The sequence below is a fragment of the Manis javanica genome, chromosome 15 (genome assembly GCF_040802235.1).
Source record: "Manis javanica isolate MJ-LG chromosome 15, MJ_LKY, whole genome shotgun sequence".
Taxonomy (NCBI): domain Eukaryota; kingdom Metazoa; phylum Chordata; class Mammalia; order Pholidota; family Manidae; genus Manis; species Manis javanica.
In genome coordinates this window covers 2,313,550-2,326,503 of record NC_133170.1, presented here as the reverse complement: position 1 = coordinate 2,326,503, position 12,954 = coordinate 2,313,550, and the positions used below count along the sequence as shown (strand labels likewise).

The following is a 12,954-nucleotide window of genomic DNA, read 5'->3' as shown; positions in this document are numbered from 1 at the left end:
TCAACAAAAAATCATGAAACGTGCAAAGAAACTGAACAGGATGACTCATATACAAAGGAAAAAGGCAACAGAAACCGCCTTTGAGAGGTTTCAGATGTCAAACTGAGCAGGTATAGACTTCAAAGCAACTACTGTAAATATGCTCAAACAACTAAAAAAAAGGTATATTAAAAAGTAAAGAATGATAATAATGTCTAACCAAAAAGAGAATATGAATAAAGAGGTACAAATTAGAGTTTACAGAGAGCCAAAGAATAATTGTGGAGTTGAAAAGCACAATAACCAAAATAAAAAATTCAATAGAGGGTCTCAAACAGTAGCCTGGAGCTGGCAGAAGAGAGAATCAGCAAATGTGAAAAGATACCAGTAGTAATGATGCAATCTGAAGAAAAGAGTAAAAAATTAATAAAAAATGAACAGAGCCTCATAGAAAGAAGGGACACCATTAAATATACCAATGTCTGCATAATGGGAATACCAGAGAGGAGAAAAACACAGCTGAGAATATATTTGAATAAATAATGGCTAGAAACTTCCCAAATTTGGTGAAATGCATTAATATATACATCCCAGAAGCTCAATCAACTCCAAGTTGGGTAGACGTGAAGAGATCCAAACATGTCACAGCAAAGATGGTGACAGTCAAAGATGAAGAGAGAATCTGAAAGCACCGGAGAAACAAACACATGCACGGGAGCCCTGGTGAGACGAGCAGCCGGCTGCCGTTGCTGGTCGAGGAGCCAGAAGATGCTGAGGTGACATCCTTAAGTGCCAAAAGCAAAACTGTAAATCAAGAATTTTATAACAAGCAAACCAAGCTTTCAAGAATGAGAACAAAATAGACATTCCCAGATAAACAAAGTAGAGAGGATTTGTTACTGGTAGACGTCTCTTACGAGACATATTAAAGGCAGTTCTTCAGGCTGCAATCAAGGGATACCAGACATTAATATATAACGACACAATATAACCAAAAATTACTGGTAAAAGTAGGTGTGTAGGTATTTTTAAAAGACACTATAATTGCATATATCTTCTCCTTTCTTCTCTTAATTGATTTAAAAAACAATTGTATAAACCAGTAAGTGTATAATTGTATTATTGACCATATCGTACAGAAATGTAATATATTTGATAATAATGGTACAATTGAAGCAGTCAGAAGCAAAGCTGTTTTGGAGTAAAAAATGACACCAGCTGATAACTCCAATCCCCAGGAAGGAATGGAGAGAACCAGAAATGCTAAACAAAAATGTTCCTATAAAAAACTCTATGAATATGTAACTTCTCTCATCTTTCACATTCTCGAAAAGACATAAAAGTATCTAAAGTAATATTATAAATTTAAGCTCTGATAAATTAAGATGCTGTAAGCCCTAGAGCAATCATTAAGAAAGCAACTCAAAAATATACTGAGAAAGTTATTAAGGAAATTAAAATGTTACAACAGGAAACACTCACTGAATAAAGAAAAGCTGTAAAGAAGGATCAGAGCAACAACAATGTGACATACAGAGAACAAGAAGTAAAATGGCAACTATGAATCCAGACATAATAATAATATTGAACGATCTGATCAAAGAGACAGAAGAGCCACAGATATAAACAGATTCAAATAAATTGGATGAAAACATATACAGCATGTACTATAAGCAAGCCGGGTGGCCATCCTCATATCACATAAATTAAAGTTTAAAGCAAAAAAAAAGTTACTGTATTAAAGAACTTTTATGATAATAAAATGGTCAATATATCAGGAAATTATGATAATTATAAACATATAATCATGTACAACCAAACCCCAAAGCAAATGGGTCAAATACAAAATAAACGAAACAATAAGACTGAAGGGAGAAATACACAATTCAAGACCATCCTTTACCTTATAATGTGTATCCATTCATCCCCATAGACTGAACGGAAAGATTAAAAGTGATCAAGCGTCATGGAAATAGAAGTAGGATGTGAACGACTTAAAATTCTTATTAACATCCTTCAAACAAATCTAAAATTGGCAAGGATTTTCCTTTGAAATTAAGTTCCCTCCAAAGTTTATTCCTTTGAAATAAAGTTCATGTAGAAGTTTGTGTTTTCTATTTGCTTATGTTTCTTGCAGTACTCCGCTGAAGCAGAAGAAGGGAGGGAAACAGTGTCAGCTGTTGTCTTTCACAGCGAGGGAGAAATGGGCCATCAGAGCCGACGTACCTGCGGGCACCTGGCCGCACTGTAGCAATCCCCGGCTGTGGCGAACGGAACGGCTCTCCCAGATCGCGTCTGGGCAAACAGAAGGTCGGTAGCTAGAAAATGACAAGGGAAAGTCTTTAGCATTGACGCTTTGTATGTTTTCCACTATTCACTGCAAAACATACAGTCTTCATATTACGGTCTTAAATATCTTTATGTACCTAATTCAAAACTTTTTAGCAGAAAGCCTGCACAATCATAGCACATAACATAGATCAGGCTCTTCATAGGTATTTTTCCTTTAATACAAAATGTTCCTCCTAGATTGTCCTAAAAATTGGCAAGGTGCATCTGTCTCTAATACAGAAGTCTTAAAAACTAAATATATGCTTTAGGATATATTATATCATACTGAATATCTAAAATAAAGTGGGGTCAGGAGCAAAATTATGGAAGAAAAAACATTATCAAAAGGTAAATAAATCATGCCAAAGCAATGCATGAGCTTATAGACAGCACAGACATTATTTCTTCACTGAGGAATTCAAACACACCCAGCTAAAAAGTGTGCTATTTTCTTTGAGTTCTTTTATTTTCACATTATATTATTATTTTACGCTTTCCAATCATACTTGTGCTAATATTGTTAGCAAAATTCCCTGACTGGCAATAATGCTGTAGGTTCTATATAAAGTATCACAAGGGAGTCACTGGATCAAAACCAGGTTGGAAGGAATCCTAAAGGTCAGCTCATCACCCAACTGTGTGTGTCTCCTCCCAACTCCATGGACAGTGAATTCTCATTGGTAGCCTAAAGGTGGCCACGGTAGGAATACAGACACCATGGAAACTGGCAAACGCTGTGAATCAGGCTTTTTTTCTCTGGTTGTAAAATATTTATCCACAAACCACTGCTTACATGTGACACTTATGGGTCAGGCTGGGGTACAGCAGATACAGTTCAAACTATCCTTTGCTACTGTAGCCCCGTCATCACCCGGACGGCCCACAGATGGCTAACTGAACATGTCCCACGCTCCATGCGTCAGCTTTTCCTCCAAACTTACTCCCCCTGCTACAGTTTTCATCTCACTGAACTGTATCCTCAATCCACTGGTTACCTTAGAAATCATGCCAAATATTCCACATCCCTAATCCCCATATTCCTTCAGAAAACCCTATGGAATGAACCTCTTTAGAAGCTCTACTCTGAACCGTGCTCCTAATTAAGGTCTTATCACTTTCCGTCTGCATTATTCCATCAGCTTCCCAGTTACCTTCTGGATGTGACATGTTCTTCCTCTAGCCAAGTCAGTGCCCCCAGGCTTCTGCTTTTACCCCAGTGGTTGCCATGATTTATAAAGAAGAATTCAGTTGCACAGTTTAGTGCACATTGGTCATGGTCTACCCCCTGGGAACTGCTCTAACAAGTGGCCGCCCCCCACCAGGCATTCGGTTCATGCTTAGACAACACCGGACTGCTTTTGAGTCCCAGATGGAACCAAGAAGCTTCACCTTTCCACGTTTTCGTTTATGCACTTCCCGCTTCCTAAAACTTCTTTTCCCTAGTTTGGTTAATTCAGACTTGTCTTCAAGATCATGAGGAAAGTTGAAGACTTTTTATTCAATTAATATTTATTTATTTCTGGGAACTATTTTAAGTACTGTGAGAATACAACAGTGGATGAAACAGAGACTGGTGGAACCTGGTTATTGCCACACAACTGTGGGGAATGAAAAGATAAACCAGGGAGCTGAAAATATACACATTTATCATTGCATCCTCCCCCCAATGCCTGGCAAAATGGCAAATCTGCTAAGGAAGAACAGCTTCATAATCAGCAGATAAGTTACAGAGTGCCCACTGTGTACTAGCAATGCTAATTACCTGGCATGGCATAATTAAATAATAACCAGTATTTATAGAGTGTTTACTAAATAAAAGGCATTTGCGTAGTATATGCTAAGTATTATGCCTTAATCCTCACCAAAAAAGGGGGAGGGCAGAGAAGGAAAGAAAGAAAAGAAAAGAACTTGAGGGATGAGAGAACTTATGCCTAATGAGTTATGTCCAAGGTCATGTCACTGGTAAGGGATGCGAAGAATTTACGCCCAGTCTTAACTCCAGAGTTTATGACTGTGGTCATTATACTCCGCACTACAGTAATTGTGGGTGTTCAGTGAATGGTGGCCATTATTACTAACAATAACAGTTTACCATCACATGACTGTGACTTAGAGATTATGTATCCATGCATTCACAGTCTTAACAATAGTTTTTTGTTTCTTTTTTCTGGTTTATACACTGTGCTAGGCACTGGTGATTTAATGCTTCTGAAATGAGCTTTGCCTTTTCGTGTAGGTGTGTAACTTTCAGGATAGCAGGCTGCATTAGGCTAGTGTATACTAAGTTCCATAAATGTGTTTTGACTTCACTATAAATTACTTCCTAAAAAGGCAGCAGGCCCATAATCTGGGATCTATGGGTGGGACTTTATCTCCCTGCAGTGCCAGTTAATAACTATGAATTGGGACAAGGCATTTAACTTCAGTAAGTATATCTAATTTCATGTCTGGCAAGAATGTGCCGCAATTCAGCCTTTACTAATACAGAGTTGCTAAAAAGATCCAATGAGAAAGTTTATGGGAAAATATTTGACAAATTGTAATCCGAAACTAAGGTTAATTATTACTTTAAACCCTGCAGAAAGCTTGTACAACTACATTGAGGATATTCACTTCCTTATCCTTCTATCTTGGAATATATTCTCAGTGTCCTGAACAATACATTTTTGTTAGGGGTTCCCATGGTCAATGTCATTGCAGAGGGAGGTATATAGCTAAAAACTTGTAAAAACAAATTTAAGTAGTTCTTGCACAAAGCTCGTTCCTTTTCTATACCCTGGGTACCACATCTCCAGCATATTATTAGATTTTCCAGAGCAAACAGAGGATTTTCTGCACTTACTTTTAATCTGCATGGAAGTGAGATCAATTCTTATTTTGCTGAAAACAGTGTGTCCACCAGCCAGGTAGTCATTTTTACACTCGCAGTCTTGCCTCCCAGTTCCATTAAAGGGGCATTCGTATGGATTGTGTAGTCTGTAACAACACGAGAATAAGGTTGGTATGAGATACAGTTATTAGCCCATCATGGTAGCTCGATGGTGAACTTTGAAAGTGGGAAGGTAAAAGATACACTCTTCAATATTACAGTGTCAGCAAGTTAAATGAGAAAGAAGTGAAAATCACTCAAGGCTAAGACACAAAATTCTCAACAGGAATTTTGACAATGGCTTATGGAAAACGAATTAGTGGTATTTCTCCTAGCTTTTGCTACTGGAATTATTTTTATTTCTATGAAAATATGCACAGTCTTAAACACATCACTTTTCTGTTGTCCCACTGCTTACCCATAGCCATTCCCTCTGTGAGCGCATGTTAATACTCAAGTCTGTATTACTGAGCCGGTGTGGACGACATCTGGCGTAGGTCCTGACGTGTCCTGCTGCTCCTGAGTTACTTATTCCACTTGTAAGCTATTCAAGCCTCACTCTGAACTCTGAAGCTCCTACTTCTCCTGAAGGACCATAAAAGTGACCAGATAAGCCCTAACCCAGCTCATACCTAACACCATACACTTCAGAGAAGTTGTCCTCTTCACCTCTGACCAGTGATAGATACTCCTTGGGGTTCTCCAGCTGCATGCCGGCACAGTGGATCTAAAGGGGAAATGCAAACATCTAGACTAGCTTTTACCACAGTTAACGGTCAATGCGACAATCAAATAGGGGCTGTTCCCGCAATACCTTTATTATCCGACCCTTAATGTTGACGTAATAGTCGCCATCCTTGGTGATATTGTTTTTCACTTGGATTTCTCTGCAGCTGCTGAGTGTTTTACCTTCAAGGTCAAGTGAACACAACTTATCAACAATGGGCAAATTACAGACACAGCATAAATTCAATAACTCAGTCACACATTGTTATACTCTAGAAAACTGGACACTTCATTCTGCAAAGCAGGTGACTGCTACCAATATTTATTTTCAAATTGTAAATAAAACCTCTCAGGAACACTTACGCAGTAGGTAGGTTTTTGAAGTTGAATACTTACAATCACTGACATAACATTTTTTTTGAGCATCTGGTTTTAAACGCCTCAAACATAAGTCGCTGGACCAGCCATTTTCAGCCACGCACTCTACTCTTCTCTCCATGACCCCAGTTCCACAAGTCACTGAGCACTGCAGGCAGAGTAAAATTGGAAGGCAAAGTATACAATGGTGAAGGAGGCCAGTAAGTCCAGATCTCCTGCTCTCGGACCAGGTCCTTTTGGAATAAACTGAGGCTCAATAGTGGCAGAACAACTGCAGATAAAAGCATCCCAGTCAGGCACAGGTGGAAGGAATCCTTAGGCACGAGCGTGAACCAATTATTTCTCAGTTACTGGCTTACCTGCATTTTTTTGTATAATTATAGCAACAGTATATTGTAAATTCTTGATGAACATCAATTAATTATGGTTATTAAGATTACTTTTGTCTCATTATTATATGCTAAGTGTGCAAAAAACTATTTGCTTTCTATCAATTAAATTGGAAGTGAAATGTAGGGCAAATAACTTTCATTGCTTATGTTAGACTTACTTACTTCTTCACTTAAACAATAAATATTTCTTAAGAATTTACTCAAAATGCAAACCACTGTGCAAAGCTCTCTGAGAAATAGAAATAAGGATTAGTTGTGGTCCCTGCTGACATGCAGATTATAGCAAGCCTAAAAAAAGGAGAGAGGATATTTCTACAAATAACTAATAGAGTGGTTTTTAGACAACAGGATTACAGGACAACTCTTGAGATCTAGCTGGACAGCTACCTCGTACTTACAAAGTCTCATTCAAAAGTTCTTAAACTCGTAATTAGATACTGACCTTGCTCCATTTCCCAACTTTCCAAGTGGCCATATGCAAACAGCTTCTGAAGTTGCACTTGTAAACCTGAGGAGAAGGCGGCACAGGGCATTCTCGATAGTTTACAGGCCAAAGCTCACGGAGCTTGTATTTCTCAGTCGACTGGATCCCAATGCAGTATGTAATCCTTTGTCGGTAACTGAAACCACAGTTTCCCGCACACTGAAAAACACACATTCATAAGGGGAGGAGAAGGTGCTGTTGCACGTCACCAGGGCCTGCTATTTGCCAAGTGCCTCGTCTATAGGGTGCTATGTCACCCTCACAAGAACCCTAGCCATTAGCCTCATTGACAGATGGGTAAACAAAGGCTCAGAGGCACTGGGTAACTTTCCCAGAGTTGTGCCAATAGGCGGAAAGCATCCACATTTCGACCAGATTGTCTGTGGTGCCTCTTCTTTTTTTCCTGTTATGCTATGATGAATAGCCTGACTGAATGAAACTGTATCTTCCAACAGGCACAGCTTTGAAGAAACGGAACATAGTAGGGCTTCTTATCTAAAATAAAGGACATTAATGAGCCTTAACTTACCAGTAACTCTATGTAAGGCAGCATGCATCTATCTTAATACATATAAGGTGATGTGTAATACTGTTTGACTAAAATAGGTAAGCGATTCTGACACACACTAAAGGTCCAGGCCAGAAGTGGGCAAACAGATTTCTGTTTCCAGAAAAAATGGAGCAATGGAGAATAAGTTATCTTCTACCCAGAAGCAATAAAAACACTTGAACATACAGAGAATCAAAGCCTAATTTGGCTACCCAGAAAACGAATTAAGATATGATATGAAGAAGAACTTCCAACATGAACATCCTCTGGAAGAGTCATTCCAGAAGATGATCATCAAAAAACTTCAACAAAGATCCTGGCGCTGTGGCAGTTGTAGCTGCACTCATCCCGCCAGTTCCTGGACTTGCCATTGGAATGAAGAAGGAGATATCTAAGCTGGCCTGTGCATACAGTAAAACAACAAATTTGACTGGATCTATATACTGTTGGAACTCAACCAAGAATTAGAAGTGCAAGTTGCAGCGCTCCAAAATTGTACGACTATAGGTCTATAGTAGAATATAGATTTCTACTGTTAAAAGAACATATGGGATGTGAATGGTTCCCAGGAATGTGTTGTTTTAATTTGTCTGATTTTTCTCAAACTATTCAAATTCAGTTAGACAATATCCATCATATCATTGACAAGTTTTCACAAATGCCTAGGGTGCCTAACTGGTTTTCTTGGTTTCTCTGGAGATGGCTGGTAATTGTAGGTCTGCTTTGGTTATGTAACTGTATTCCTATTATGTTAATGTGTGTGTGCAATTTAATTAGTAGTTTAAAACCTATACATGCTTAAGTTACTCTACAAGAAGATATGTCAAAGAAATAATCAATCTTCCCATGTTTTCTTCCATCTGCTACTTCTATAGCTTTTCTTCTTCCTTCCTAATTACAACCCTTTAGTAGAATTCATGCCTCATATCGAAAATTACCGAATATCATAATTCTTCCAAGTGGTAAAGATACCTCAAGACAAATGCTGGGCATAAAAGCCACAGGGCATAAATCTGCAAAGAAGTAAAAAGCTAACCTTTTCAAAGAATATTGCTTCTCTCTCACTTATCAACTTTACATTTCCCTGTATGGCCCCGGAAGATGGCTGATTAGCCAGAGACGGGTAAGATTCCTCAAGGGAGGAACAACCTAAGACAGGCACAGTCGCAGGGGGGCCATCAGGTGAGAATTTGGGGATCAACAGAGGTGAGGCTCAGAACCTCACCCCCCCTGCTTTGAGAGAAATCTTCTGCATCCGTGGATGTTTTGCTGCCCTTGTCTAGCTTGGATTAATACTTAGTCCATAGGCACACACCTGATCATCTGATCATCTACATTTGCCCTCTTACAGCACTAAACTATGTTTTCTACCTTTATCTTGCATCTACCTACCACTTCAGCATTTTATTTAAAAAAATAAATAAATAAGGGAGAAATGTGGGATTCACATATAAATCAAGTATAAAAATCAAATGAATAATCATATCTGACCTGATTGTTTATAGTTCATGATGCATGATCAAAACTGAAAGTTTCTGCGATGACTGCCCTTGCACTGTTCACCATGTAAGAACTTATTCACTATGTAAGAACTTGTTCACCATGTAAGAACTTGTTCGTTATGCTTCAGAAGATTGGAGACTGTTGAGAATTAGGCTTGAGGTTGATTAATGATTGTGCATGGAGTCCCCTATACAGAATTTTATTGTTGTTAACAACCATTTGATTAATAAATATGAGAGATGCCCTCTCAAAAAAAAAAAAACACTTGAACAAAATACATCAAAAAATGGCTTTCAAGACCCTGGACATCAGGCAATAAAAGATAGTGATCCCTGGAAGAGGGGAACAAACAGAGTGGCCCTACAGCGGCTCCTCTAGCCCACTGCCTGGAGGAGGCCGCCAGGTCTTGGAAAGGGGAGGGAACCCTGAAGGGATGGCAGGGTTCTGACCAGTGCTCATACACGGGCGGTGACGCCACCTGTGGCCGAGGAATGAGCCGATCAAAAGACTTAGGAACACTATCTGGTACTTGCATGGGACCCAAGTGCCTGCTGGCTGAAATCGGACTTCTCAAGATGAAGATCACACTGTCTGAGATAAAAAGGAAAAAAAAAGAACTGGATGGGGATTAATGGCAGATTTCACAGAAGGAAAGGCCAATGGCTTAAAGACATCCATAGGGTGGGGTATTGTTCAACAAAAGCAATGAACTATTGATACATACTGCAACCTGACGCTCAAAACACTTCTGAGACAGTAGACAAAAAATGGTACATGCTCTGATTCCATTTATATAAAAGTCTAGAAAATAAAACTAATACAGTGACAGATGACTAATACCAAAAGCAGATCTGGTCATCAGTGGGTCGGGGGAGAAGGGGAGGGAGGGATCGTGAAGCCCCACAAGGGAAGTTTTGGGGTGAAGGAGACGCTCCTTACTGTGGCTGCAGTGGTAGGTTTGCAGGCGCGCACACACTGCGGCCCTGCCAGGCTGTGCCCTCCCAGACGTGCGGTTTACCGCCTGCCAGCTCTGCCTCGGTGAAGCTGTTCCCAGGAGGCAGGCCGCTCTGCCGGCCCAGTTCACAACTGCCCCTGGCGGGGCCTTCAGCGCCGGCACCAGGGGGCCCCTGGGCGCTGCGCTGCAGTGTGACACAGCCCTCTGCTGTTCCTGCCTGTCTCGGCCCTGGAGGCTTCGCTCCTGACACTGGGCACATGCCAGTCTCTGTCCCGACATTCAAAGTTCCCCCGGGTTCAACTGCACCAGATTTCAGACTCAGCTCTTTTTCCCAAGAGCAAAATGTATTAACGTCCTTTCTTAGCCTTACCTGTGACGAGTCCCCTGTGACCACAAGGTACCTGCAGGGGCGGCTCCTGCACATTTTGATGGAAGGAGGTCTGGTTGAAGGATCGCAGAAGCTGTCATTCACGTGACTGTTTCGTGCATCGATGCACGTGACTTGCCGATGGGTCTCCTTCTTCTTACATGAGGCTGAACACTGGAAGCGCAATGACCAAATGGATGACATGTTCTTGTACACGGCGCCCTTATGGGGCACTGGTCAGTACTCACCTGCAGCCACTCTCCTGCCACCCACTGGTACTGTGTGCAGTCCTGACGCCAGCACTGCCTCTGGGAATGGGGCCGGGCGGCCCCACTGCACATTTCTTCGGCCACCCGACCTGTGCCTCTCAGTCTACAGTACACGTCCCTGTGCTGAACTCCAGAGCCACAGGTCACAGGGCACTGCAAAGAAGCCCAGATGACGAGAACTGTTAGCCGGCAAATCTAATTTCTGCAGAAATAGCAAAATAGTGCTGTGACATGCCTGTTATTATATCATGTGTTAGATACAAAATACATGCAATGAATATTTTTAAGATTGTCTGATGTGAAGCATCTATACAAAAAAACAAGTTTTCTTTATTTTGCAATACCGATTCATGCCTTATGGAGACTGTTCAAGCCTTACGGATAGGCTGTATGACACGTCCTACCAAACAGGCCATCCCGATTGATAACTTCTCTTCTGACTTAAATAAACTTAGTATCTATAAAACTTACCACACAATGGAACTATTCTATTATGCTGCTTTTAAACATAATTTAAACCCTTGTTTTTAAACATAATTTAAAATATGCATTATGCATAATGTCTCTCAAAGAAACAGTGATTTCCAAGATCGTGTTGTGCTCATTTTTATAACTTCAGTATCTATAGTACTGCTTGGGGACCCAAACATTCGCTAGCTTGTTGTTTCATGATTATGTTTCAATGGACAAGTGTTTGGGGAATCTGGTTGTGTAAACTGTAAACTTAGACAACTTTGTCTAAACCTCTCCAGGTCTCACTCTTCTCATCCGTACAAAGATTTTGCATTATTTGTAGAATTTCACAGAACAGAAGGCTTCCCATATGCTTGTTCCTGACAGGAGCCCTGGGGAGGAGGCCCTGAGCCGCTGACCTGTGGTGACCTCTGTGGTCACAGTTTGCCAAATGAGTCTTTCCATTTAGGTATAATGTAAAACAGTAATAAAATGAAATTATTTATATGTTATATATCATATTATATTAAGGCAATGTTACAGTTTATGCAGTCAGAACTCAGTGGGACCAGGGATATCTTGTAACTACCTCTGAAATTATCCTTCTGATGAATAGATTATTCTATGCGGTGCAGGAACCATCTGCAATTGTTAACTTCATGTGGGTACTTTTTATGGAATAAATCAAAAGCCAGCAACTTCACAAATGGCCACTTGTTCCTGGCAGAGCTGTGGGGACCATGTGGGTATAAGAAGCTAATTTCTATGACAAGGAAAACAAATTCAAACCTGAGAAAACAGATCACACAAAGGTATCTGGGCCTTTTCCAGCCTTTGAATATTCGTGTCTGTGACCCCTGAAATGCGTTTCCTTCGTGAACCTCAGATAGTCCGGACTGATGGGAGCCACGCCCATCTCTTAGCGCCGATGGCTGACTTGCCGCCGTGGGGCTGGGGGTCAAGGCTCAGACCCTCCCGAAGGGCGACCACCGCGGCTTCAGCAGCTGCCCGCGGGCCACAGGAGTGCTGGTGGCCAAAAACAAAGTCTCTGCCCCCTCCTCTCCCATCCCGAGGCTCCTGCCCGATACATAATTAGGGGTTCGCCACACGCTGGGTTCAGCCCCTTAACAGCGTTTCACCCTCTCCCTACCATTATTCTGCCACACCTTGGCCCAGAAAAAGTAAGGCAAACCCCTGCTTTGGGCAAAACCACAATATGACAAACATATGTTAAAAGATAGCAACTCTTTTATGCAACTAAATCATAGTATTCAAGAACTACTTAGCCAGCTACTAAGCTGGGTACTTAGTGAAAGAGAGACATCCGTGCCACTGAGATTCGGTGGCCTGACAATGGATCAGGGGTTTGACCCTCATCCTGAAGACAAGGATAAGTCAGGGACATCAAGAGACACAATAACGTCTGAGTTCTTCTTGAGTTCAACACAAATGCAAGTAAATAATGGCCGAAATATACACGGAGCGGCTCTTTCACACCCAAGAACAGGTGATGAACTAGACAGGGTGGTTGCAGTGAGATTCCAGAGTAACTGTGGCAGGGACGGGAGGGCACTCGCTGAGCGGCTGCCTACGGGCCCGGGAGGAGGGGGCAGGGCGGCCCAGGGTCTCTCCGTCAAACAGCTCAGGAGGCAGGGGTGGCCTGCATTAAATAAAGCAGTTACCGGGAGGTTTTTTAAA

The 12,954-nt window shown here is 41.1% G+C and overlaps 1 protein-coding gene across 7 annotated transcripts in view; it reads right to left on the bottom strand.

Moving 5' to 3' along the window:
• The window catches only part of ADAMTS20 (ADAM metallopeptidase with thrombospondin type 1 motif 20), a 133,792-nt gene that overhangs the window by 20,863 nt on the left and 99,975 nt on the right, over positions 1-12,954 (bottom strand). For 6 of the 7 annotated variants that reach the window (XM_073222332.1, XM_073222336.1, XM_073222335.1 and 3 more), the window contains 8 exons: positions 10,783-10,956; positions 10,538-10,708; positions 7,118-7,318; positions 6,302-6,431; positions 5,994-6,088; positions 5,812-5,906; positions 5,153-5,286; positions 2,206-2,297 (listed from right to left, as the gene is read on the bottom strand). In XM_073222332.1, the coding sequence (XP_073078433.1) occupies positions 2,206-2,297; positions 5,153-5,286; positions 5,812-5,906; positions 5,994-6,088; positions 6,302-6,431; positions 7,118-7,318; positions 10,538-10,708; positions 10,783-10,956 (1,092 nt within the window). Of the gene's footprint in view, positions 1-2,205; positions 2,298-5,152; positions 5,287-5,811; positions 5,907-5,993; positions 6,089-6,301; positions 6,432-7,117; positions 7,319-10,537; positions 10,709-10,782; positions 10,957-12,954 lie in introns of those variants that run through there. The other variant, XM_073222337.1, reaches the window with a different exon arrangement.